This window comes from Apiospora kogelbergensis, assembly GCF_038363985.1.
Source record: "Apiospora kogelbergensis strain CBS 113332 chromosome Unknown utg000003l_segment0_segment0, whole genome shotgun sequence".
Taxonomy (NCBI): Eukaryota; Fungi; Ascomycota; class Sordariomycetes; order Amphisphaeriales; family Apiosporaceae; genus Apiospora; species Apiospora kogelbergensis.
The window spans coordinates 1,465,697-1,491,892 of NW_027117420.1; the positions used below are offsets into that span (position 1 = coordinate 1,465,697).

General features: G+C 52.5%; 11 protein-coding genes across 11 annotated transcripts; 7 read left to right on the top strand and 4 right to left on the bottom strand.

Moving 5' to 3' along the window:
- Nucleotides 1–213: 213 nt before the first annotated feature.
- Nucleotides 214–1,140, bottom strand: PG998_005209 (BAR domain-containing protein; the record flags this gene model as incomplete). The annotated part of the gene is made up of 3 exons (XM_066872027.1): nt 214–608; nt 688–1,065; nt 1,128–1,140. 3 exons carry the CDS (start codon nt 1,138–1,140, stop codon nt 214–216), a joined length of 786 nt encoding a protein of 261 aa, XP_066732124.1.
- A 685-nt stretch (nt 1,141–1,825) lies between these two features.
- PG998_005210 (uncharacterized protein) lies at nt 1,826–2,380 on the top strand (the record flags this gene model as incomplete). The annotated part of the gene is made up of 1 exon (XM_066872028.1): nt 1,826–2,380. One exon carries the CDS (start codon nt 1,826–1,828, stop codon nt 2,378–2,380), a length of 555 nt encoding a protein of 184 aa, XP_066732125.1.
- Nucleotides 2,381–4,036: 1,656 nt separating this feature from the next.
- PG998_005211 (alcohol acetyltransferase-domain-containing protein) lies at nt 4,037–5,790 on the top strand (the record flags this gene model as incomplete). Its single annotated transcript, XM_066872029.1, has 2 exons — nt 4,037–4,116; nt 4,179–5,790. The coding sequence occupies 2 exons, from the start codon at nt 4,037–4,039 to the stop codon at nt 5,788–5,790; spliced, it is 1,692 nt and encodes a 563-aa protein (XP_066732126.1).
- A 399-nt stretch (nt 5,791–6,189) lies between these two features.
- On the bottom strand, nt 6,190–7,560 carry PG998_005212 (Tyrosinase-like protein orsC; the record flags this gene model as incomplete). The annotated part of the gene is made up of 4 exons (XM_066872030.1): nt 6,190–6,718; nt 6,777–6,958; nt 7,019–7,268; nt 7,349–7,560. The coding sequence occupies 4 exons, from the start codon at nt 7,558–7,560 to the stop codon at nt 6,190–6,192; spliced, it is 1,173 nt and encodes a 390-aa protein (XP_066732127.1).
- A 1,021-nt stretch (nt 7,561–8,581) lies between these two features.
- Nucleotides 8,582–9,058, top strand: PG998_005213 (uncharacterized protein; the record flags this gene model as incomplete). Its single annotated transcript, XM_066872031.1, has 2 exons — nt 8,582–8,761; nt 8,873–9,058. 2 exons carry the CDS (start codon nt 8,582–8,584, stop codon nt 9,056–9,058), a joined length of 366 nt encoding a protein of 121 aa, XP_066732128.1.
- An 855-nt stretch (nt 9,059–9,913) lies between these two features.
- On the top strand, nt 9,914–11,958 carry PG998_005214 (uncharacterized protein; the record flags this gene model as incomplete). The annotated part of the gene is given in 5 exon segments (XM_066872032.1): nt 9,914–10,128; nt 10,144–10,295; nt 10,357–10,932; nt 11,065–11,444; nt 11,542–11,958. 5 exon segments carry the CDS (start codon nt 9,914–9,916, stop codon nt 11,956–11,958), a joined length of 1,740 nt encoding a protein of 579 aa, XP_066732129.1.
- Nucleotides 11,959–12,405: 447 nt separating this feature from the next.
- Nucleotides 12,406–12,878, bottom strand: PG998_005215 (glutaredoxin; the record flags this gene model as incomplete). Its single annotated transcript, XM_066872033.1, has 2 exons — nt 12,406–12,689; nt 12,779–12,878. The coding sequence occupies 2 exons, from the start codon at nt 12,876–12,878 to the stop codon at nt 12,406–12,408; spliced, it is 384 nt and encodes a 127-aa protein (XP_066732130.1).
- Nucleotides 12,879–14,136: 1,258 nt separating this feature from the next.
- On the top strand, nt 14,137–16,231 carry PG998_005216 (BAG domain-containing protein; the record flags this gene model as incomplete). Its single annotated transcript, XM_066872034.1, has 3 exons — nt 14,137–14,288; nt 14,682–14,817; nt 14,888–16,231. The coding sequence occupies 3 exons, from the start codon at nt 14,137–14,139 to the stop codon at nt 16,229–16,231; spliced, it is 1,632 nt and encodes a 543-aa protein (XP_066732131.1).
- A 927-nt stretch (nt 16,232–17,158) lies between these two features.
- PG998_005217 (60S ribosomal protein uL13) lies at nt 17,159–18,287 on the top strand (the record flags this gene model as incomplete). Its single annotated transcript, XM_066872035.1, has 4 exons — nt 17,159–17,179; nt 17,442–17,577; nt 17,765–18,077; nt 18,149–18,287. The coding sequence occupies 4 exons, from the start codon at nt 17,159–17,161 to the stop codon at nt 18,285–18,287; spliced, it is 609 nt and encodes a 202-aa protein (XP_066732132.1).
- A 984-nt stretch (nt 18,288–19,271) lies between these two features.
- Nucleotides 19,272–20,796, bottom strand: PG998_005218 (uncharacterized protein; the record flags this gene model as incomplete). Its single annotated transcript, XM_066872036.1, has 5 exons — nt 19,272–19,449; nt 19,535–20,052; nt 20,109–20,159; nt 20,213–20,491; nt 20,557–20,796. 5 exons carry the CDS (start codon nt 20,794–20,796, stop codon nt 19,272–19,274), a joined length of 1,266 nt encoding a protein of 421 aa, XP_066732133.1.
- Nucleotides 20,797–23,120: 2,324 nt separating this feature from the next.
- Nucleotides 23,121–23,324, top strand: PG998_005219 (uncharacterized protein; the record flags this gene model as incomplete). The annotated part of the gene is made up of 1 exon (XM_066872037.1): nt 23,121–23,324. One exon carries the CDS (start codon nt 23,121–23,123, stop codon nt 23,322–23,324), a length of 204 nt encoding a protein of 67 aa, XP_066732134.1.
- Nucleotides 23,325–26,196: the final 2,872 nt, after the last annotated feature.

Genomic DNA, 26,196 nt, shown 5'->3' on the forward strand with positions numbered 1-26,196 from the left:
GGCTTATGAATCTGCAGCTTGATCTATCTTGTAGAAACTGTTTTTGTATAGTACCAGAAGTAGGTACGCGAAGAAAAGAGGTCATGATTTTACGACCAGGGGGCAGTAACCATCAAGCCCCCAAAAAGCTGACCAAACCGGCAACCCTGAACCTATCTTAACGCCGGAACCAATGCCAACCGCGTGATTCACTCTAGCCGCTCAAACACCTCCTCACACGGTTCCGCTGATACTCAATTCCCTTATCTCCTGCAGGACTTGTTCTACCCGGCCGTCGAGGTGTCCCTGTGCGTACTGATCTCGGGTGTCTGCATCCAGGTATTGCTGAACCTGGGCCATCCTGCTGTACGCCTCGGCACAGAAGCGCAGCTGAATCTTGACGAGGGCCTCGAAACTGGGGTCGAGGTAGGGGACGCGGAGGTCGATCAGCTGGGGCAGTTCGCTGCTCAGTTGCTCGTTGAGCTGCTCATAGGCGGCCCTTGCGATGTCCATCTCCTTTTCGGTGCGGGGCAGTTTCGTGACATCCTTGTCGGGCTTCTCGGCCAACTTCTTGACCCGGGCCCGCAGAGCGTCGTAGTCGAGCAGTTTGTGACCGCGCTTCTTGATGCCTAACGGGAATTGTTATTTAGCAAGAGCAGAGATACCTAGTGGTCGTAGGACCCGATCGGGTGGTGTGGGTATGCTTACATTCGTTCACGTCGGGGAAGTATGCGCAAAACCGGTTGATGGGCTCTAGCACGGTGGTTCGGTAGGGGCCATCCATGGCTTTGATCGTCTCCGAGTCGAGGTCCTCGACCGCCTGTTTGTAGCTTCTGCTCACGCCATCTTTGGCACCGGAGTCGCCGTAGAAGGCGTCGATCGTCTCGGCTATTCGCATCTGGGAGGCCGTCATGGCACGGAGGGAATCGAGGTATCCCTTGGCTTCTTTTTGCAGGCGTAGTGACGCGGCCTCCATCGTCCTGAATCGTCTCTCTTCTACCTCGTAATCGCGGTCGTTTGTCTTCTCGACGTGGCCCGTCTTCATCATCACCTGCGTCGTCGCGCGGTTGACATTCTTCTTGAAGCCTGCTCATTTTTGTTGGTCAGGACCGAGTCTCGATGGCGGGCCACACTTCGGGCAGACTTACCTGCCCACGACATGTTTGCGACGTTATTGCTGTATCTGCTCTAACTCCGTATGATCGTTTGCCTGCCTGGAATGGCTGGGCTGTGGGTTTTCGATCCGACTTGGCTAACGGACCACAGTCGAAAAAAGGTAAGATGAACAGTGAACTGTGACGTCGGGTATATCTAACGGTTTTAGCGATCAAGACGTGAGGACTGTCGGCGCAAGAGTGAATGTACAGGTGGTGGGTGGGTGATTGGGCATGTATTGAGAGGCAAGTGGGCTGTGATCCGATCTCTCTCAGCTTCCCAGTCGTCAACCCGCTCAAGCAGTGACGAAGTTGGTTGTGGCTGAGTTGCCCGCTAACCAGCGCTAACCAGCGTTAACGTCACCCGAGAAACCCCCCAGCATTTCCTGTTCAGCGCTTCTCCTGCTTCTCTCCAGCGCCCACAGCCACCCAAGCGCCACAGAAAACCGCCTGTGATTTGGGCTGACATGGTGGCTTTTACGCTAACGTGCCCTGCTCGGATCATCCCGATGTTACGTGGGACAGATCGATGCTCGTCCAAATTTTGGGGAAGAAAGTCGCATCGGTTTTTCTGGTTTCGTCCGAAATCCTGCCCACCTTAATACCGACTTTACTTTTGTGTGGAAAGTAAGACACATGTATGTGCAGTCACTCCTTTTACCCAGCACCGTTATCCTTCCATTCGTGCTCCAATGTTCAGTCCCCGATTCCTCGTCATAAGTCTGGGTAACCAAGGCCCCTACTACGAGACCCTACACTCAGCCGGCCACTTCGCTCTTATCTCGGCCCAGAAAGTTCTTGGCGCGCCGCAACAACCGCGCTTCAGCCCCGAACGTCATGGTTCCAAGTCATGCCAGGCCTCGCCCGGCATGCCCTACACGATGCTGCAGAGCCCGACCCTCATGAATGTGTCGGGCCCCTGGTTTCTCGCCGCCTACCGTGACACTCTCAACCGGTTCAGCCTGCAGCCTGAAGAGCTTGGTGTGGTGGTGGTGCATGACGATCTCGAAGAGGACTTTGGCTCGGTTCGGATACGCAAGTGGGCCGCGAGTCACCGAGGCCACAACGGCATCAAGAGCGTCAATGCCAGTATGAAGAACTTGCAGTTCAAGGGCGCACGGTGGTCGCGTATTTCTGTCGGCATCGACCGGCCCACCAGCAGAGACCAGTCCTCCGTCTCCGACTATGTGCTGAAAAAAGATTACCCGTTACCAGAAGGACATCTTGGACACCAAAGTCGGGCCTAGTGTTGTCAGTTGCTTGCGGAATTTGCACGAGGCTTGGGAAGATGACCTCGAACGGACCGCTCCCAAAGGTTGATATGTCACGGTGAAACATTCAGAATATGACAGACTTCTAGTAGCCTACGGACGTCATCCATAACATCACAATTATTCGAAAGGCAGAAATTTACAAATATCTGTGAATGCCCCATGCGGTTTGGGTACTCCAGCTGAACAAGATGTAACCTCTCACCTAAGAAACGGAAGAAGACACGATCGACTCATGATTCAACCCAGGCCATAACAAGCGCGGCTGCGAACACTCCCAAGTCTGCCATGGCTGTAGACCCTAGGCTACCCCAAGAGACGTCTTCAGGGTTCCGGAGTTTAGGGCACGTATTGCGCAGACATTATCCTAGCTGAAATTGACATTGAACGATGCATGAGTACAATATACATGCCATTCATGGTCGATAAATAACACTGACCTCAAACTACCAGGAGGTTCATGCCGAGGGAAAAAGAAAGCGGATGCTAGTTTTGGTTGACATACTCGGTTCCGCTACAGTATAGGGAGATGTGATGTGTGTCGTTGCTCAAATACGATAACCAAACGGTAGATGGAAATCACACTGATCTCATATAGTCACAAGGTTAAACAACGCAATTCTTAGATATCATATGTCAACTTGAGTACTTTTGCGCTGATGCTTGTTACTGGTTTCTCGCTCCCTTTGTTTGCCATTTGCCCTTCACGAGTATGTTTAGCACCCCTATTCTCAGCCTGAGTATCACCTAACCTGGATACCACTAATTCTTCATTATTTGTCTCAGTTGTTAGAAGCTATACTAAGATTGAACCCTAGAAAGACAAACAGTGACTAGCAATGCGACATATTGCCGCAAATTGTTTGTCTTAGTGTATTATATAATGTGTAAGTACGGCGGCTATCCTTGATAGATGATCAAGAAACTAGTATAAAGGGGAGGTCTTCTGTACACTCAGGAGGACCAAACATTAGAAAGCCAACCAACTTGTTTCATACTTCATTCGACTTAAAGTTACTCAAAAGTCAATCTACTACACATACGTCTATTAAATCAAACTACATCCTGAGAAATCTGACCCAACATAAGCTATTTCATTATAAAGTGTTTCAACTGGGCATACCCTCACCCCTGGAGGTTGATTAGTTTACTAGAGCTTTAAGCTTCGGATGAAGCATTGACAATCTTTATTTAGGTAAGAGATAGAATTCCTAAACCCTAAGCAGGTATCGTATAGCTATATTACAAGCATTATCTATCGTTAGTAGCTAGTATCGGAAACGCATAAAGCACCTATACCAGGAATAACTGTACTAACAAACCTTCGGGGGCAAGGGTGTACATTCACCGTTTATCTAAATGATGGTCTCGCTCGCCCTTGTCGAGCTATGGCCTCCTTGATTTTGTTGGCGCGGCGCAGTTGACAGGGGGTGACCGCGATGCCCAGTAGCGCGGTTTCCAGATTATGAATCAATCTCTTATCATCTTCATTCGCGGATGGGCAGCCCTGGAATCCACTCGTGCTCTAACTTATCAACCCGACGAAGTCACAAGTCTTCGGGTGCGATAGAATCGTGTCTCTGGCCTTTTCTCCTCCTCATCAAGCCATCGTCTCGGTCTTGCAAACTCGCCATGGCCAATCTGCTCCGACGACGGCCGGCTACCGGGACCCGCGATGCGGACACCCACATCATCCGTGGGCTTGGCCTCCAGTAAGTTTTCGCTCGCCGCAACGGACGACAAGAAGAGTATAGTAGCTGATCACTGAGCATAGCGAGTCATACCAACTTGCGGTGCAGACCCTTGACCAGTACCGCGGCACCGTCGTAGCCTGTCGCTACCGTCTTCCGGGGGGTCTGAATAGCCCGGAAAACGCTGGGCCGCTAAAGGTCAGATTCTACGAGGCCGTTGTCCGTGTTGTGCTTGCTCAGCCACATATGCAGACTGGCGTAGTAGGCGAAACATCGAAGAAGCCCAAGCTCGTCCGGCTTGACAAGCTCAAACTCCGCAACCATGTTGACTGGGTAGTGCTTGATGGATCTGACGATCCCAACGCACGGTATCTGGAGGAACTACAGACCAATCTCGATACTACTTTCTCTGATCTGGCAACCCAGCCCGGGTGGAGAGTGGTCGTCCTGCACCAGGCTGGGTCAGATCGCCTGGATGTCATCTATCTTTGGAGCCATACCCACCACGACGGCATGAGTGGGAAGATGTTCCACCAACAGCTACTTCGAAATCTGAACACCAAGGTCGACTCCGGCACGAGACTCGCAACTCTTACCCAAGAGGACCCAGACCAATGGATCATTGACCTCCCCGATTCCTCGAATAAACTACCGCCACCGCCAGAGCATATCTGTGCATTTCCCACGACTGTGCCGTTCCTGGCCAAGAATCTCTTCAAGGAGCTAAAGCCCCCGGCAATATTTCCACCGGGTGATACATATGCCCTATGGGCGCCCATCAAGACTTCCCCGTTCAAGACCTGGTTCCACACTTTCACCCTCGGTCACGAAACCGTCGCAAAGGTCGTGGACGCGTGCCGCCAGCACCAGACTACCGTGACTGGCCTCCTGCACGTTCTGGTCCTTCTGTCTCTTACGTCTGGACTCAAGGACGCAAAGGGCTTTGCAAGCAGGACCCCTTACAACCTGCGGCCCATCCTGCCTTCCCACCCCCGCAAATACCCCTGGCTCGAGCCCAAAGAAACCATGTGCAACTACGTTTCCGTAACGGACCATGTGTTTAATGCCGGGCTGGTTGCGTCGATACGAGCCAAGTTGGCGGTCCCTGCCCAGACGAAGGGGGAAGTGTCGGAAGAAGAAGCAGCAGCAGGAACAGGCGGAGAAAATAATCGGCCATTATCTGCCGACCTGTTGGATATAGTATGGTCCACCTCGGCTCGAGTGCGACGGGAAATCAAAGATCGACTGACCTCAGGGGTGAAAAATGACCTAATCGGCATCATGAAGTTCGCCCCCGAGTGGAAAGCGCTGATGAAGAACGAGGCGCGAAAGCCGAGGTTCTTGTCATGGCTTGTTACCAACGTCGGCGTTCTCGACGGAAGAGAAGGGGCAAGAGAAGTAGAAGTAATCGCCGATGCTGAAAAGACACAGACAGCAGAGACCCAAGAACGTGGGGAGGAGGGGGAAGACGGCCGAGGGAAAGAAGACGGCCAAGGATGGTCAATATGCCGCGGGGAGCTGCTTCTGAGCGCCGACGTGGCTTCAGCCGCGATACAGATATCGGTCATGACAGCCCAGGATGAGCAGATGGCCGTCACATGTAGCTGGCAGGACTGCGTGGTGGACCCGGGTCTCGGGAGGTGTCTTGTGGATGATTTGGAGCGATGGCTGAACGAAATTGGGTCCAGTGCGTAATGGGGCAGATCTTTGGTACCAGAGGTCAGGGGTCAAACCTGCGTACCGGAACACGGGAGGCGACATAGGATGCCTTTGTAATATAGTTTGTGGGTGCGTCTGGTCACACACAGTCCACATCAAGAGGGGTGTAGTAACAAATATCGAAGGTGTGAGTGCTGTTTGTATCATATTCTTTGTATCCAATGTAAAACTATATTTCACACGACAAGCCATTGGTCTGTGATGGCAAGTTTCTCACTGCTCTCCCTGAGATCTATATGTTCCCAGTTTACAATTGAGCAGGAATGAGTGGAATGTGCACAGACCGCAGTAATGGGGCCGTGACCGATATTACTATACCTATAGTCCAATGTATTTGGTCTTGAGCTCATATATACATCGGCAGAATCTGACGTATTATACGTAAATATAACACAACGGTGTGCCCCCGAGGGTGTCGAACATCTCGTGAAGAGGCCTTGTCTCAGCTAGGATCCCCATTTGCAGCAGATCGTCGACGGTGGCGTTGCGCGTAGGCGGGTTGTTGGATAAAGTGAGGGTACCCGCCGTCTTACGCGCCTCCGACGGGTGCAACACCTGCCATATCCAATAGAGCCTGTCGAACATGGTGTGGTGCAAGTAGAAGGCCGGGTCATTAATGGACGAGTACAGGTCCGTCGCATCGGCGCCCATGGCGTAGTGGCCTGACGTGTGCAGGCCGAGGAACTGGTCCGGGTACCGCCCCTGAACCTCGCGCCAGTAGCTGTAGTGCGTCTGGGAGGCCGGGCCGATGGTTACGTTCAACAGGTTTGCGGTCGTGAACCACTTGCTCGTCACGTAGGAGCTCAGGTCCCGTCGCAAGCAGCGCGGGTTGTACACGGTGAAGTCGGGGATGGCCGACATGTTCTGCATGCCGGGTCGGACGGGGCCCATGTTGGCGGTCCAGCTGGGAGAAGAACGTTAGCAACTGTATATGAGTTAGAGCATGCAAAGCTGCGACTTACTTGGCGAAAGGACCGGTGGTCATACAGCCCCGCCCCTTTCCGGAAGGGATCTTGATCATGCTGGCGCCACCAAGAGCGCCATCATGCTCAAAGAAGTCACCATCGCCACCCATGCTGGTATCACTTCCGTCGAAAACAGGCGACTCGTAGATGTTGTCGGCATGACTGAAGTAATTCCAATACTGTTTCGCTCACCCCCTTGTCAGTTTGCGTGCATCCCCTTATGTAATAGAGGCACGAACCGGTTGGTAGCCCTTGTAGCTACACTCGTTCCGCAGCGCCTGCTCGTAGGCCCACACGAGGTAGCGATGCCACGTGAGGAAGAGGCCGCTCCCGTGCACGGACATGGTCATGTTCATGTGGACGGCGACGAAGTCATCGTAGCGTGTCCGAGCCGCCGGTGCCCATGCCGGGTCCGACTTGGACGGCAGGGTGTGAAGGCAGTGAACGGCGCGGATGTAGTCCTTGCGCTGAAACTTGCTCATGTGTTCCCTAAACGAAGACTATAAGTACATGAGTGATTATACGAGTGCATCGGAAAGGAATATACAAATACCATGATGGGAGCTTACCAATCTTGGCGGCGGTCCGCCGTGAGTAACGAGCACGTCTTTGCCGACCCCCTCTTTCTACTCGGCGGCGGGTTGACTTTCAACCCCTCCATCGCCTGTCGTTGTAGCTCGCTCAGGGCGTCGACAGCACTCCACGACTCGTCTATGGCCGCCACGCCGGTGACGGCCAGAGCCGCCACATAAAAGGCAGTTCCGATGCTAAAGAGGCGCATGACGGAAAGACACGCGGATAGGACCAGGGGGGTGGGGGTTTGACGGAATGTATGACTGGCTGCTTTGCCAGACCTGCACACGAAGGGAGAACGGGCTTTTCCAGGCGAGCGCAACAAAGGCGAGGGAGAGAAAAAAGAAAAGGCAGGATCGATGGGTGCGAAACAACAATTGACTGATATAGCACCATGCCAATCAATCAGATGCTTGTCAACTTGGCATGCACGATCGTGGAGCCCAGAGATCTTGCTCACCGCATGATGGTCGTATCTAGACTATATTGAGCCACTTCCACCAACGGCTTTAGAAGGCCTAGATCTACGACGGTTTCTACTATGGTTATCATGCACCCTACCTCGACGGCGGGTACGGGATACCATCCGCATCGCATTGGGTCCGTCTCAATGGGCTCAACCCTTGTCCACCTGGAAATCTCATTTGGGCTCGGTTCCAAAGAATAGATGATCCGAGAAACAGGACAGCGGGATTCAGTCCGTTTCCGACGATCGACCCCACAGGCCATCCATTGGCGGATCGTAGATTGTGCGGACGGCAATCGAGATTGCCTAATCTCTCGACTATATAGGGGTCAGCCCTTCTATGTGCCCGATCAAAACTTCCCGGATCCAGGTCGCGGGGCGTTGCCGTTTCGGTTAGACCTGTTTTCGGCAACCTCGCCCGGTACTAGGACCGGGTACAACCATCAAAGCTACACACATGGTCTGATGTGAAGACATGCTTCTTCTCGCTCCAAGGCATCCGGGAGGCACGGTATTCTATACCCGACCGATGACAGATGTCGTTCAATTATCAGCTCTATTGTATTACCACCCGGTCCGATCGTTACGTAGCTAGGATTAGAATTTGATTCACTCCTACGGTTACATTGGACATAAGGTGTTACTGCCCTCCCGGGTGCTGCTGATCGACACTCTATATCGAAACAATCTACGTGATCGCTCTCGTAGATTCTCTTTCCCTTGTAATTGGGGTTTCCCAACGGATCCTCTTCAGACTAGCATCATGTCTTCCGGAAAGCCAGTCGATCCAACTCGCGCAGCCGAGAGCAACCTGTGCTGGATCCTTGGCGTCACCGCCGCATTCCATGGCCTAGCGCTGATCTTAGTTGGACTCCGCGTTTACATCAGGCTGGCCATCGTCAGGTCTTTCGGAAAAGACGACGCCATGATAGTGATGTCTGCAGTAAGCGAGCAAACCCCTTTTGCTTAACTCCCCTAATCTTGCTCTTCCCCTTTCTCCCTATGAGGTAGTCGCTGTCTATGGAAATGAATGAAACTGACTCCCACATAATAGCTTTGCGCCCTCCTTGGTGGCATGGTCACGTACATTGTTGCCGCCCTCCATGGGCTGGGACGCCACGCGGACACGATACCGAAGGAGTACTACAAGGAATATCTAAAAATGACATTTATACAAGCCATCGTGTCAACCATTGGCGCGCATGTTATTGGCGATCTGCATGTCGTCCGTGAGTTCTGATGTCTCTCGTACCGCGGTACTCCGGGCAAGAAGGCCTCCCCGGGTGGAAGAAGTAAGGAACTCCTTGGGAATGGAGCTCCACTTAATATAGGGGAAACAGGCGCTCTTGGTAGCGATTAGTTTGGTGAATTCGCCAAATTGCGCAGAGGACGTATATGTATTTGGTCATTTTCATTTCAGACGTCATAATGGTTCAAAATAGAAAGAAAGGGGTGTATGACGAGGGGTAAGCTCACTGCAGCTGCAGCATGTCGCGTCGATAAGCTTGCCGATATTCTCATAATCCATTGGTCGATTTACTGCGAGCTTGAGGGTTTGTTTGAAATGCACGCATACGTATCCTATAGCTACTTCATATTTCCTCTCTGGGTCAATGTCCAACGTCAGCCCATCGTCCCATGAGACACGCCATAATTTTCAGCTTCTTCCCGCGTACTTGTCCAACATCAGGTGTATGTAAATATATCTCCCTTTTTATTTGGTAAATCAAACACGCCCCGGTGCTTATTATCAGCTGCTACAGCTTCAAGGTGAAGACTTAGAGAGACAAAAAGGAATGAATGGTGACAACGACGTCTTGGCATTGCGCGGTCTTCCTTTTTCGCGATTTATATACGTTTTTCAATACGCCGTATAGGTAACTGCGTGAAGAATAAGTCGCAACCATCATAGATAATTACAGAAGAACGAGTTGACCGCCCAACGTATCCATAGATCGTGGCTATGGGCCTAGTGGTGTTTGAACTGAGGATATATATAAGTGCGGATGGTCCGCCTGGAAAGATGCAGTACCTAGATGAATGCAGTATCGATCAAATATCACAGCAAAAGTCATTTAAGAAAACAATCACACCCATGATTCGGTATCTGATCAAACTGGCAAGGGTGGCGTCAGCGGCATCTCTGCTGCTGCTTCCCCTAGTCTCCAATGCCGCTGCTGAGCATATACCTCATCGAATCGAACAATTGCTCAAGAGGCAGTTACCTGCCAGCCCAAAAAGATGTAAAGACTATCACAACACCAAACAATGTGACTGTTCGATACAAGGAGCCAGGCCAGGAGGGTGTCTGTGAGACTACACCAGGCGTCAAATCCTATTCGGGATATGTCGACTGGACCAACAAACACACATGTTCTTCTGGTTCTTTGAGGCTAGGAAGAACCCCGAAAAAGCCCCTATCACACTGTGGCTTAACGGAGGTCCTGGTTCTGATTCCCTCATCTCTCTCTTCGAAGGTATGAATGCGCTGCTCTACCAATGGCTATAGAAGATAACATTGACTAACACTTTCTCCAGCTATCGGCCCTTGCAACGTCACAGCTAATGGCACCACGGTCCTGAACCCTTATTCATGGACAGAAGAGAGCAACATGCTCTTCCTTTCGCAGCCGGTCGGGGTCGGCTTCTCGTACCAAAACAAGATCAAGGGGAACTACGACAACACGACTGGGCTGGTCACTAACTCATCGACCAACCCGACCGGTCGCTTCAGCGGGATAAACGAAAACTATTCCACCGACACAACGGCGCTGGCCGCGGTGACGGCGTGGGAGGTGATGCAGGCCTTCTTCGGAACCCTCCCACGCCTGGACCCCACGGTCAAGTCCCGTGAGTTCCACCTATGGACCGAGAGCTACGGCGGCCACTGGGGCCCCGGATTCTTTCGCCACTTCTACGAGCAGAACGAGCGCATCCGTAACGGGACCAGCAAAGGGGTTCGGCTCGAGATGGAGTCGCTCGGTATCATCAACGGGCTCATCTCGCCGCGGATCCAGTATCCCTTCTATCCCGAGTTCGCGCGCAATAATACGTACGGCATCTCGGTCGACGACTTCGTTTACAATGTGATGAAACTGAATTTTGAACTGCCAGGTTAGTAGTACTATACTATACTCTTGAGATAGTCACCTACCTACTTTACCCTCCCTATGAGTAACTTCCCTGCGTTTGCCATATTTATTTACTACTAGACAGCTAATATCTCCCTTCTCATTGTTTATTTAGGTGGTTGCAGCTCCGCAATTAATTCCTGTATCCTCTCGGGCTACACCACGCCGCAAGGCGTGACCCTTTGCGCCAGCGCACACCTGATGTGCACGAACTTAGTGGTGGGCCCCTTCTCGGCACTGAGCGGGCGCGACGTATACGACATCAGGGCCGCGGCGAACGTGGACGTGCCGCCCAGCCGTGCCTGGGTGGATTACGTCAACACGGCGCGCGTCCAGGACGCCCTCGGCGTCGACCTCAACTACACGAAGAACTTCTCCCCGCTCGTCAACCTCGCATTCGGTCTGCAGGGCGACCAGGTCCGGGACACCACGTTCCATGACCTCGAGTGGCTCCTTGCCCAGGGCGTGCGGGTTGCGCTAATCTACGGCGATGCTGTAAGCCGGCTCTTTCAATATGTCGTACACTGTGTCCATGTTTGGCTCAACTATGAGGATTCGGACAGGAAGTAAAGCTAATCGAAAATTATGACAGGACTTTATTTGCAACTGGGTGGGCGGCGAAGCCGTCTCGCTGTCGCTCGAGTGGCCCCACGCGACGGCGTTCGCCAAGGCGGGCTATGCGCCTTTCACTGTCGCTTCCGAGGCCAACACCAACGGCAAGAGCAACAACAACAAGACGTATGGCGACACGCGTCAGTACGGCGGGCTGTCCTTCACGCGAGTGTACGAGGCCGGACACATCGTGCCGTACTACCAGCCCGTAGCGGGCCTAGAGCTGTTCCGGAGGGTGTTGCATAACCGCACGCTGACCGGTGACGGTGGCGAATGCACCACTCCGACCTTTGGGAGCCACGGGCCGGTTAATGCGACGGCTACGAACGCTGGGTGGGATCAGGGTGCTATGTTCACTGGCAGGCCTGGGGACTGGAAGAAGAGAAGAGGGGTTTGATCTCAAGAAGGAATCTGAAGGACGGGAGGACGGACGGACGGACGATTCGCTGTTGGTACTACAATTACTTAGGTAGATACTAGATGTTAGATAGATCTCAATAGTGTTTCATGGCTCGCATCATTGCTCTCTTAGGCAAGTAGTAGCCTGTAACCGCAGCGACTTAGCCAATCAGCCATTCTTTTGGGTATGAATGGCCTTGGCTATCAACCTTGCTTCAAAGTGAAAGTCTACAGTCTTTGTATGTGGGAGTAGTAATAGGTTTGATGCAGAATATCGATGTTGAGTTGGTATATGTCTATATTCATATAGGCTCTCTATCAGGAATCACAGTTATCGCAGGTGAATCGATCGGTCTATGCAAAAAAGACGCATCGCTGCATATGTAGCATGTGTCGACAGTCCCCAGATATTGCATTCGCCTTTTTCTTATTCGAATATTCCTCTCTATGCCTTGAGGGCGCCGACGCTGGTCAACAGCGACTTGAGGTCCTTGGCCTTGGCCTGGAGATCGCTGTTGCCACCGATGTGCTTCTGGCCAATGAAGACGTTGGGGACGGTGCGCTGGCCGGTCAGCTTCTCGAGGGCGTCCTGGATGGCGGACCCATCTTCCTCCTGGTCGAGCTCGAGGGCGTAGAACTCGGCGTTGTTGTCCTTGAGGAGCTTCTTGGTCTGGTTGCAGTACGGGCAGTACGACTTGGAGAACACCGCTAAAGAGGCAAGGCCGTTAGCTACGGCCGCAAATAGCGTAATACTTGAGGGTAAAAGTAGGCCGGCTTGGGGTTGCGCAGAATTGGATGCGACAATAGTCTTTACGTACCAACGGCGTTTCCGTCAATGATGGACTGGGCCTTTTGGGTAGCGGCAGACATGGCTTCGGCTGTTACTGGTGATGAGAAAAATCGGCGGATGAAATACATATGGTTGTTGTTCTTCGACTCGAAGGAATGGTGGCCCTCTCTTCTACATATATGAATGGATGGCGTTTTCAGTATGGAGCGGCGGTCGTGGTGTCGCAGACTGGTCAATGTGGGGACAGCGAGAGGGAGGGGCAATTGCAAGTGCAACCCAGGCGGGTTTTTTCCCATATATAATCGACGTCAGAGGCAGATGGCGTCCTGGGTACTCGCACTACCACTGAACAGGTAGTTCGTGATTTGTCAGGCTGATGGCGCAACAAAAGGGAGGCGTCCAAGCCACAAATCGGTTCACATATGTACATCTTATTGCCTGTTTCAGCGACTGCTGGATGCTTCCCCGAGATACTTCTAGTAGTATCGTCCATTGGAAATCGAAAAGTCCTGGACTCTACTAGTGGCAGGACTCGAATTTGGCCATGGCAAACACTCGCCAACTCTATCTCGCATCAAACTCAAACCGTATCTTGGTGCTTGGTGACAAAGCGACTACCAAGTACAACTACCAATTGCCCGCGCCCACCAACTCCCTGGCGTCGGACGGGATGACGCCATTCAGACTCGACGATTTCTGTCGGCGATAAGGGATGTGTCTATGTACTCTTCAACCCGTGATGCCTTACCCATCAAAAGCAATTCAGAGGCAAGATCCCGTCTGGAAACCAATCCCTCCACATGCCTGCGATAGATGGTCCGAGCAGCCGTCGTGTGCCCTGCAACAGTGCATTCTCGTGTATTCTCGGCGCAAGCCGGTTTCTATTTATTTCTCAGCATGGTGATACAGGGATCGATTGAGCCCTTTGGTTTCTCTTTGAGTCCGGATCTTCTGCCCGGATTTCGTTTGTTGTTCGATCTGGCTTCTTGCATTTGCGTTGCCGGCTAGCTGGGTCATTTAGGTAAGACCCAGGGTACTGCCCAGGGGTCCAACGCAGCTTGGCAGGCGCAGGTCGAAACCCTTGTTTGTTCCGTTCCATCCGCTTCCTGCCACCTCCCGAGCAGACACGGTATAACCGTTCAACAAGACGGCATTTCCTTTAGATCCGGTCCCCTCTGTTCGATGCAATGAAGCGCTTCGTTGGGAACCCTAGTTACCTGCAGTCACAGCCAGAATTGTTTGTTGTATGAAAGCACTCGCGATAAATGCAGCCGAGGACGACCAAAGAGCCTGGGGCCCGGTTCTTTATCCTTTATCGATACGCGGGGTCGCATTAATCAGTCAGTTCAACGAAAGGTACTAAAAGCTAAGTAGCTGCCAGCTAACATGTGGCTTCTTGGAACTCGAGGAGTGCGTATCATCAGACATTCTCCCCTTCCCATAGGAAAAAAGTTCGTAAAAGTTTGCGCCAGCTCCAAGTACTCAACACCAGAAACAATCCGCATTTCGCCCGATGATACTTGTATGCTAACATTTATGTAAGTATGTTCCGTGCTTTCTTTTGACAAGACGCCAGATATTGCGGTGTGCTTGAAAGCTGTGTCATTTGTGTCATGCTATCTTGGTTTTGACACCCACCTCGCTCGTCAGCCTGCTTCGCTTTCGTAACTGTTTGTGAGTGTTGGACCACTACTGTGGAACGGCATTTCCTGCCTGGCCAATTGGCATTCCGGTTAGCACGAACTTGGCCTGATCAGCTTTGCGGAGTTCCATAAACCAAGAGCTGCATTTATTCGCTGCCGGGCTCTCCTCGTCTCGGTTTTCCTTAGATGCAGCAGCTGACTTGCCTTGCAGCTCTGACAACTCACCAACCGTTTATCCCTTGGTCGACGTCGAACCATCTCACCGAACGCCCGACAACCGGTTGAAAGAGATAAAGCACGACCGAAACCCATTCGGCTGAACACCCAGCCTTTGCAGATCGCCCGGAACACCTGGCCCACCCGACGATATCCTGAAAAGAAGGGCGACGAGTTACAAGCCACGATATTCCGCTCCGGCGCTCACGTGTGTGGACGGCCTTGTAGCATCACCAAAAAACTGGGATCTGAGACGAGACTAAACGGCCCCACGGCAGACGGTCCGCCGTCATCATCAGACTAAGCAGCGCCGCACCTCACCGGATTGCTCCCCTCTCACTTCTCCCTCCAAACCACGACCCCTCTATTTATTTCTATTTGGGTTTGTCCCCGCGAGGACAGCCCGATCCCACGTCAAAGTGGCTTCATCTCAGACAATCCTGGCATCATCTGGTGCCCTCCAGAACCTGACCCAATTGTTGCCCCCGTCCCTAGCCACCTACGTAGACGCTACCATCAGTCAGCTTTCGGAAGCCGTCTCCGGCTCGAACGAGTACATCGCCGCCCAAGGCATATCGCCCACTGTCCTGTACTCTACCCTCGTCTGCGCCGCTCTGGTGATACCCTTCGGCATGTCTAGATTCCCAGGTTGGCCGTCGGGCCGGGATGGCCTTTCACCTTACGCATCTCAGAACTCAGACGGCATCCCTCGCGTCACCGACGATGACTTCAGTTACATCACATCAGAAGACCTTGAACAATCGCTCCGCTCGCCGTCGCGGACCTACGATCCTCATGGCCGGAAGCCACCGGCCAGTGCAGATATCGAGGACGACGTACTTTTAATCAAGAACAAGGGCATCACTCAGCCTGTCCCTTTCCCGGCCTACTCGATTGGAGACGGAAAGTTATATGTGCACGATGTTCGGGAGCGCATTGCCTGGCTCATGAAGATCAGCGAGCAGCGCAGTCAGAAGATCAAGATGCTCTACAAAGGAAGGAATCTGAAGGTGGACCCCAGCAGGCCTGTTCCCGTCCGGGAGTACGGTGTGAAGAACAACAGCGAGATTCTGGTTGTTCTTCCCGAGGGCAATGAGTCGGATGACGATGACAGCGACTCCTCGGAAGAAATCATCGTTACGGACCCTCGCGACGGGCAGAAGTCCAAGAAGTCTAAGAAGTCCAAGAAAGGCGGCAAGAAGAAGAAGAGCAAGAGCCCCCGCGATAGCAACTCCAACCTGGACGTACCCAACTCGGCTGAAGCCGAGCGAAGATCGTCTGCCGACGGGCCAAAGATTCCGAGCCGGGTACCGTCTCCCGCCGCGCCCTTGGGACCTTTGGAGAAGCTCGACTCCATTAGCTCGCATTTCAACACCAAATTCCTGCCTCTGTGTGTTGAATTCTCGGCCAATCCTCCCCGAGACGACAAGAAGTGTATCGATGAGCATCGGAAACTCAGCGAGACCATCATGCAGCAGGTACTGCTGAAATTGGACGAGGTCGAAACGGGTGGTGATCCGGATATCCGGGCCAGGAGGAAACAGCTGGTCAACCAGGTGCATGACGTACTCAGGGGCATCGATGAGCATTTGCCCGAGGGCGCAACAAAGTCCAATTGGTAAAGCCGGAAGATTGCAGCGCTGCTGGTCAAACTACCATAGATCACTACGTGTAGAAAGGAGAGAATATAACCTGAACATATTCCTCCAATTATGATATGGCGTCCGTCCTTGGCCAGGCTCAGATGGGTCAGAGTTGACGCCTGATGGGGGAAGGCAGCAGACCGCAAGCATTCAATGTACCATCATACGTTTTTATTTTGTACTGTACACTACATTATCCCCGCGCCAGCTTGGAGATAGCAGCGTCGATGTGAAGACATCTGAAGTCCATTTCAAGCAAGAGTCAGTCTCTATATCCCCAAGTACGTGCAAGCGAATCGCAACGCCAGACTGTCATCGATGGAACAATAAGCAAAAGCTCAGTAGGCTCATGGAATCTCGTACCAATTAAACCTCCACAAAGACCACCCACGGCGAGCCCTGGTCAGCTCATGTAAGCAGCCATGTGATACGGAGAAATGGATGGACGACGACTGATCTGCCCCACCTTCATTCAATTCGGCTAGCAGCTTGGGGTGGCTTATCAGTCCGCGGTCTCTTATCGCACAGCGCACTTCCGGCGACCCTGTAGGTCAAAAACCCTAGACTGTGGCATTGTGTGGCCTGGGACCATGACCAAGCCCCACCAGCCCCGAAGCGGTCTAGCTGATTCTTTCACTGCGCACTTGCCCCAGCGTGCCAACAGGACTGCTCCAAAAATTCTACGCACATTTGATATTGTCTAGTTGCGACCATCAACAAATCACTTCCCCAAGGTGAACATTACGGCAACCACATCGCCCAGCGAGGAATAACATTTCCCGGCTCCCAAGGTAAGACACAGGCTTCTGGAAAGGATCACTATCTTTCTACGAAGTGTGCACTGCGAGCAGATTCCTCTTTTCTTTCTATTCTTTCCACAAGTCCTCACATACCCGATCGGAAAAGATGTCGTCCTTCGAGTCTGTCGTAAGTCTACTCCTCCATATCAATCTCCCCCCACGCTTGGCCTTTATCGCGATCGGCCCCTGGAAGGCGAAGAACGCAGTCGACGAGAAACGAATTGGAATAGCCGGGACGGGCCTGGATGAGCTGGATATCTGCCGCGCCACACAACAACCGAACCACGCAGGAATCAGGAAGCAGGAGGTGGACGCTCGCGATATGGGACCAAGCACAAAAAAACCATGGATGGTTCAGAACAATCCACTGACATGCTTCACTTTTCCAGGTCATCATTGATGGCAAGGGCCATCTCCTCGGTCGTCTGGCCTCGATCGTCGCCAAGCAGCTTCTGAGCGGTCAGAAGATCGTTGTCGTCCGCTGCGAGGCCCTCAACATCTCCGGAGAGTTCTTCCGCGCCAAGCGTACGTCTGTTCAACTTTGCCCATCTCCTTGATGGATGCCGCGATTGTCCATGGATCGTGCGAACATGGTGTATGGGCGAGATATACACACCGCTACGATCCTGGCCAATGGCACATTCTATCATGAGGGGAATACATCTCAATGAGATGTACACGAGTTCTGAAGCTGACCCGACTCCCACTACAGTCAAGTACGCCGCCTACCTCCGCAAGATGACGCGATACAACCCTACCCGTGGTGGTCCCTTCCACTTCCGCGCCCCGTCTCGTATCTTCTACAAGGCTGTCCGTGGTATGATTCCCCACAAGACCGCCCGCGGTGCCGCCGCTCTCCAGAGACTCAAGGTCTTCGAGGGTGTCCCTCCCCCCTACGACCTCCAGAAGAAGATGGTCGTTCCCCAGGCTCTGCGTGTCCTGCGCCTGCAGCCCGGCCGCAAGTACTGCCTTGTCGGTCGTCTCAGCCACGAGAACGGCTGGAAGTACAAGGATGTTGTTGAGAGGTATGTTGTCTTGAGAGCCCCTGGGCTAGAATTCGAATGGTACATGGGTGCTGACTTTTGGTGTCCCACAGACTGGAGGAGCGCCGCAAGGCCAAGTCCGCCGCCTACTACGAGCGCAAGAAGCTTGCCCAGCGACAATTGTCCGAGGCCAAGAAGAACGCCAAGATCGACGACAAGACTGCCCAGGCTCTCACGAGCTACGGTTACTAATTTCCTGTCGTCTGACAACTTGTTTGTTCTTCGTACTTCTTGCATTTTCGGGGGTAAGGGCAATATCCACAACACATCACCAAAACGAGTCACCTTTGCAAACTAGATCTGGCGTGAAGGGAATGGGAAAAGACATTCATCGACATCTTTTACCTCTTTGTCAGCAACACGGCCCACGAACCCACGGGTTCCGGGAGTGGATAACAGACAAAAGAGCCTGGTTCACATCGACAGAGGGTTGGGGATTTGGTTCACCGGCTTCAGGAGAAGTGACCTGTGTTCACTGTCAGATTCGTCGTCTAGGAAGTCTAGGATTCCGAAATGTGAAATGAACCAAAAAACTTTAACGAAGGCTAGCTGCCACGGGGGTTCTGTGTGTCTTGGGTCCATGCATGTGATGGTAACGACGGTATCGGCGTACTTTGGTTTGGCGAAAATAGAGAGAACAGCAGCAACACCCCTTCCGTTTTACTTGCACTACCATGTGATGTCGTCTCGGGTGATGTCATACATGTGCTTGTTTCGGTTGACGTGCTTCAAGAATTGCTAGGCATTGTCTAGCTGCGATCGTACCTCTCGTCAGGTTGTCAGTCAATCCTTCGCGCAAGCCATGCTCAACTCATAATGAGTATAGGGTCGTTAGCTCCACCATGTTGCCTCAACGTAAAGAGTCTACTAGAGCGTGCAATTGGATGTGTCACAAGCCATAGCGCCCGATCATGCCAAGTTGATATGATTGCCATCTGAGCAACGGGCGAAGGAGACCATGCCGCTGGAACCTCTCCGACGGTTCCAGGAGATAGCTACATAGAGGAAAACCGAATATTGGGAAAGTTCCCATAATGCGTTTCTACTGATCCACGCCATGGTGAGTGATGATGACCGTAAATTTGACACTGGTAAGCCAAATACATGATCTTTACAGCACTCGACAAGTCAAGGGCATTGCAAGCAATACAGCATCGATATAGTGACTCGAATCCTTTAGGCCTGGGCGGAAGGCACGTCCCAGTGGACCTCTAGCATCGAGAGATGTGATCCCTCGACCTGAACCACCTTGTGAAGGACGAATCTTTCATCGGCTGCTGCTAGTAAAGCCTTCCAGTCGTCCAGATATCGATCACGGCTGTTGAAGAAGGTCTTCAAACTCATGTCAATCGCCCTATCATCAGTCCCGTCGGGTCAGTATTTATGGTCTTTGGACAGCGATAGTCAAGCCAACGCCTTCAGAGAGTGGTGCGCCATACCTCTGAACCCGCTCTTCGCTGATCGGAACAGTGTTTGGCGGAGTCATGCACTTGTCCTGGATGAGGAGCTTTGTCCCGCTTCGCAGAGCAGGAACCTGCGCCTTCAATAGGTTAACGGCATTCTTGTCGTTCCAGTTGCGCAAGGTCATGCGGAAGAAGTAAACATTGGCCTGGACTGTCTGTGGCGCGAAGAGCTCGTGTTCCATGAAGTCGACGCGCCCCTTGAGCTCTTCGGGGACCTCTGCTCCCTTGATCATCATCGGCCCGCCTTGGACCAGGAACTTCGTCTTCTCGAAGTGCTTGGCGAGGTCCATGGCGACTGCACCCCGAGACCCGCCGACGTTCACAATGTACACGTCTCCGAGGGACGCCCAGTCATAGGCCTTCTTCACTACCATGTCGCCACAGCCTGGAACGTGGTCGATGGATCCCATGCCAGCTCCGAAGCGCATCGCGCGCTGAGGGTCGCTTTGGAGGACCTCAAAGACCGACTTTCCGCCGTTGGCAAGAGCAAAGCCCTATACATAGCAGGATTAGACCATGGCCCGGCTGCAGAAACCCTCTGTGCACTTACAGTTTCCGTGATATCGTCGGATGCTGGCCATTTCTCAATCGCGTCCGCAACCTGTGATAATTATAAGCATGCCGTGTCAACACATGTGCTGCCTATTCACTCACCCTGGCGCAGGCTGGCCATGTATCTTTGCCTTCGAACTTGGCCCATGCCTGGATGTGCGGGAGGCTCATGAACTTGGAGACGTTGGTGTGAGCCGCCATTTCGGGCTCCGGCTCCTGGAGGACACGCATGGCAATCGCGTGCCTAAGCAAACGCCTGGCCTCGGCGTGGGGCAGGCCCGTCTTCTTGGAAACATCTGCGAAGGAGACCTTGCCGCCGGCAGGCACCATGTCCAGGATGCCGAGCCGACAGACCGTGTCGAGACTGATGAGGTTGGAGATCTGACAAAGGTTTCATTATAGATTCACGGACCGACCGCCTGGGCTTCAGCCGGAGGAGGTCTTACCGCAGCAAACTTGAAAATCAGCATCAGAGGCTCTGTGAGCACTTCGTTGAGCTCGGCAGTCGCATCAAGGATCTGAGCGCGGAGACTAAACATGTCCTCGGGGAAGGTCTGGGGGCCGTCCTCGTCAAAGGTTGGAGATGGCAATCCCTGGTCCGACAGACGCTTCTGAAATTCGTTGACAGAAGCGCTGATCTGAGCAGCCAGCTCGACGATTCTGGGAGTGTTGGTGGACGACGCCATGATTGCTGAGGGCTATGATGTTGAAGTCTAAGGGGTGGTGGAGAAACGGAGAGCGCAGGCAATGCAGTTCTTGGAAGTGAACAACGACCGCGTAGAAACAAAGCTTCAGGTCGAGAGCTTTAACGTCAGAGGGGGTGGGCTGTCGTCGGTATTGGACAAGCTTCTGCCCAAAAACTGACACCTGAGGCCAGGAGGGAGCGTTTGGTCAGCCGGGTCGTGCTAAACATAACTCCTTACTTGCCGGTTTGAAACATAACTCCTTACTTGCCGCACCGGTGAATGGCACCCACGCTTTCAGGGTCAACTGCGCCGCACTGGGGCTGGGTTGCATCACGGGTACGCACGGCTTACGAAGTGAAGGTGCACTCAGTGTGTCAATAGTTAGTTATGTCAGGGGGTACCTCCAGTGTATCCCTGCTGCTGTTCCAACTTCGGTTCAATATGTTGTTGATCAATCACATATCTACTGCGAGCAATGCTCGTCACAAACATGGCATAGTCCAGACGGAGCCTCATCGCCCTCCTATGCTAAGCCCCCCTTGCAACGACTTCGTATCTTCTCCCGTTCTAAGTCGCCCAACTAAGGCACTTTGTGTAACCATCACCGCGCGTCCGCTCTCCCATATACAAGAAGGCTCTCTGCCGCTGGGAAGTCTAACTACGCATTGCCACCTTTTCCACTTTCAACCTCACCAGAGGTCCTGAAGCTAATTTGCGTTACGGTCATGTTTGTCAGACGAGACTTTGCGGTGGCAGGGTGAGCCTCACTCTGCTATACGCCATGATGCCGAGGTGAGTCTTATGCCGACTTTGGTGATAGAAAGATTAGTGTATAAGGCACCGGTGTGCTTATTGTCCGAAATCATCAATGGAGTATACGCGGAGTGGATCATTGCCTGGCCGTTTCAAAATCGTTCTTTTGCTTCCACCGGAGTTTTAGCTGCCTGCTGGAATGTGTCGGTAGAACCTATGTTGTAATAACTATAAATTATTATTATTAATTATGTGCCCTTGTCCTTGTTTTCGTTGTCTTAAATTTCTTATCATTACCCCAAGCTTCTCACCTAATGCTTTATGAGATAACCGAAAGTGACTTATTATAAGGTATATTCGGGGAGGTTGTGGAACCTCGCGCGGCTGACTGCTTATAGTAAGAAGCACAAAAGAAGGGGTTGATTGGGTCTAAATTAATAAGGCGTATGGTGACATTATCAAGCGGCAACATCCGTATTATAGCTAATATCTATATCGTGCATGGTCGTATACATTAACCAATCAGATAAAAGGGCTCTGTCGAGTCCTGTCTACAACCGAAGACTTCCCACTAAGATTCTAGTGCAGCAGCTTTAATAATATATTTTCTTAAAGGATCCGCGGCTGGGAGCCCTTAGGAAGCTGCTACTTCCCCTAAGAACAGACTCACTGCATCCAACACGTATTACTTGGTGGAGGTTTTCCACACGCACAAACAGGCCGACTACGGACCTCGCTTTCCTATCTAAGGTGCATGGTACGGAGATTCCTGCAACGGCATATAAGCATAAAGGTAATAATAGAACAGAAAATACAATACATGCTATAGCTAGGCTGATCCAGGTAAGAAGTCCCTACAAAAACCACCACGCACCCCGTGCCCCTTTCTCTTACCCCCTTCCTCTGGTAAAACCGGCGAAGGGCCAGCAGGAATTTACTGGAACGGGAACTCAGACACTAACGTAATCCGACAGCTTTCATTTCATTAAGGGTGAGGGCTTTGGAATTCGCGGAATTGATGAAAACTATGCCAGTAGAGGCTGGACGAAGACTGGCATTGACACCATGCTATGTCTACTCCTCCGTGTATAATACCAGATCAACGTGGCAGAAGCGCACAAGTACTGGTAGAAGGTATCACCCAAGCACAGGTCATTCCTTATCAATGTTAGCCAGTACCAGTGACCGGGTCTAGAAGAGAGCGAATAAAGGAAACGCCGCGATATGGCGTAGTACATACTATCCAGGGGTTATAGTACTTTCGGGCACAGCCCAGACCGGCCATAGAAACGGAAAGAAGTGCATAAGTCTCATGCAGCATTTGATACGTGAAGACCGCCCAGTACGTCTCCGTCTACGAACTAACATGTGCAACTATAAGCTTACGATAATTAGTCAGTATCAACTGACATCTTTTTCTTTTCCGTTTTGGTCTGGCGATCACGATTTCGATAGAGGAAGGGGTTAGATGGAGTGGCGATACCAATCACACGGTATCAACAGATCTACACTGTAGAAGGAATGCATGAAGCGAGTCCTTGCACGCAATACTAGCCTGCTAGCATGGGAGAATGGCGGCAGATGGGAATGAGAAGTCGGCAACAGCCAGTTCCGTGAAGGGGGATCCCGAGAACTCGGATGCCCCCGCACATATCTCGCTGGTTGCTGCTGAGATCGGCAGTCTCAGAACCAAGGTCGACTGCCTGGCACGCTCCGATGTCACTCTTAGATGGCAAGGGTTAAGGGACGACACTCTCTACCGGTACCACCACTGAAAAGTTACCATGTCGAAATGCTTGATCCCCGAAGGCTATAACGTCGCCGCGCGAGCCCCGCTATAGTAGCATCGACCGGGGACATGGTAGAGACGAGATATCAATCTCTCCCACCCACTTGGCGAAACCCCCCAAGCCACCCCCACAAGATGCCTGCTCACACCGACTGGCGATGCACCTGAGGGAGAGTGATCAATCTTAAAGAAGGTTGCCGAGATACAAAGACCTCTCTTCACCCCACTGGGGTTGGAGATGATTTGGCAAGACGCAGAGTTTGTCGCTCTGGACTGGGGACGACCCTGCATGCAAAATAGCATGTGGAGGAAGGAGGGAACCGTTGGACGCTGAGATGCGGAAATGCGGTATGGGCGAGCGTGCTGCTTTAAGTGATCTGCATTCTACTCCTTTCCCCTCGAGGGGTCCTGCTGTTAATTTAAAGTTTTAGGCCACGAGAGTCTGGTGAAGATCAGATGTTTGAGATTCTAGAGATGAGGGTGGTGGTACTGAATGTCATTGGACGAGATGGCACTGATTGGCAGGTGGACTAGAAACGCCCAAGACCGTAGACCGTCAATCAAATCCGGAGCCAAACGGAGCCGCGCCGAGGAACGGAAACGCAACCAGATCACCGTTTTCTCTCTCTTTCTTTTTTCCTCCCGTGGGACGACCCAAGAACTGACTCGGGGGCCGTTTCGAACTTGCAAGTAATTCGGCCTCCACATGTTGAAGATCGTGGAGCTCTGGCTACCCCTTCGCAATCTGGATTGTCGCTCTCCATTTAGAGATTGATATCTCTCCATTCCAGGTGGGATGGGATGCCTCCCAAGAATCACCATCTGCCGACTAACAATTGATCACTTAGAGGGTTCTTGTTCTCACAAGTTCTTACGGTTCTTGGCTGCTCTTGACAATGGACGGTGGGGGCTGCGGCGGCTGAAGACACGACGTTGTATCGTGCCGACTGTATTGTTGCAGCACTAGGGGCGGGATCACAACTGTAAATAAACCATGGTGCCCCGCCAGCGGATGGAACATGCACACGAGGCTATTCGCAATCCCCTTCCCAGTGCAGGGTATGCCAAGGAAGGAAAATGGGTAAATTTGGGATCGGCAGTGGCAGTGGTGGCTGGTGGTCGCCGCAAATAGTAGTCGGTCGGTGTCAGTGATGCGTCCCGATGCAATCATAGGACCCATCGCGAAGCGACTTTCCAGGAAACCCGGGAGCACGCGCACGCTTGGAGTGAAGCCTCGACAACAAGAAACCAGAGTTTTCTGACACACAGGAGAGCGTGACTTAACGCCGACGGAGGAGGAGCCATGCGCTGATGGAACGGTGCAGTTCGGTTTCGAAATTAGTACAGCAAAGCTGAAACTAAGCTCGACATCGCATCCATGGCCAACGACGACCACCCATCACAATGGTTCACTAACGGCGTCGGGAGCCAGGCAGCGGGATGCCGGCTACAGCTGTCTCGTTGGCTGATCGCTTGGGGCTCCGATTGGCGGGTTATCGGAGTGGGAACTCACACAGCTTGAAGCGGCATGACGTATCCAGCAAAAGCGCTAGTAGGGGTTTCTCCTTTGTTTGCTCAGCTCGCGTGCCTGTGCGTGTGTGTCGTCGGCGCTCTCTGTTAGTAAACCTCCTACGGTATTAGCGTGGTGGGCATGGTGTGTGTGTCTGTTCCTATTTCTGTTCACGATGGTCTCGGAGATGCGCTGGCTGGGCGGGCAGACGTTGCATTGATCGCGTATCGCCATGCGATCGGACAGCTCGAAGGGTCCTGGAAACCCTGGAAGAAGGACCCCGAATGAGACCTGCGCCTACTTGTTGCGCGTCGGTGTTGTCACAAGCACATCATGGTGGCAGAGACAGGCCTGATGATGAATGCAATACGGCAAGGACGGGCATGCAAAGACTAGTTTTGTGGCAGTCGATCTGATCTTCGATGGAATGTAGTGTGTAGAGATCGCGGCTAGGTGTCGGTCCCGGTGTATGTGACCATCTATGACATCCAAGTCGAATGACGACTGAGAACTGACGACTGACGTTGTTTTCAGCGTCTCTCCGTCTGTCTCCATTTCTTCTCTCCGTTCAGTCAGCACCTTGGATGCGTAGTGTGTGCGTGTGTGCATGTGTACATGGTGGTATGCTTCCCACCTTCCCTATATGTGTCCCGCATTTCTTTTTCTTTTCACCCCATCTGCATCCAGAATGCATCATCCTGTTGCGTGTCCCATATGTGACCAGAAACGAATCATAACGGCGCCATGCGCTTGCTGAAAACCTGGTGCCAAGCGGTCGCCGGATTGGGCAGGCCGAAGGGGGGAAATCAAGTATGTAGGAGGGCATGCCTGGATGCAAACGCCGTCATAGCCCGCCCAGCTATGTATGTACGTCGCTAAACTACTGTGGTGGTAACTCACCCTTACTTGCTGCCATCCTCCCCGCGTTGTTTAGCTAGAGCCCCGCGCTCTATGGCCCAACCTCGCACGCTCGCTCCGTTGGGTCCGGTGTAGATGCATCCAGGCGTAGACGCTCCGTAAAAGAAGCAGCAGCGGCAGCAGCAGCAGCAGCAGAAGAAGAAACTTCCGATATGTTTTCGTACCTGACGGATGCACGCTTCAGGGTCTCTCACCCCTGGAAGAAAAATCCTGCCCAACGATCTGAATAGCATTACGCAGAGAGCACGGTGGTCTTGTCGCAAGCCCGGCTTCCCCCTTGTACGCGCACTTCCTCTGCGGGGCCGCGGGGCCCAAGGGCAGCCCTCCCGCCGATCTTTCATCAAGTCGTCGCATCGACTGCAACGTAGCGTGTTGAAGTCTTCATATCTTCCGACCAATACAGTCCACGGAATCAGTCTCCGGGCCTCGT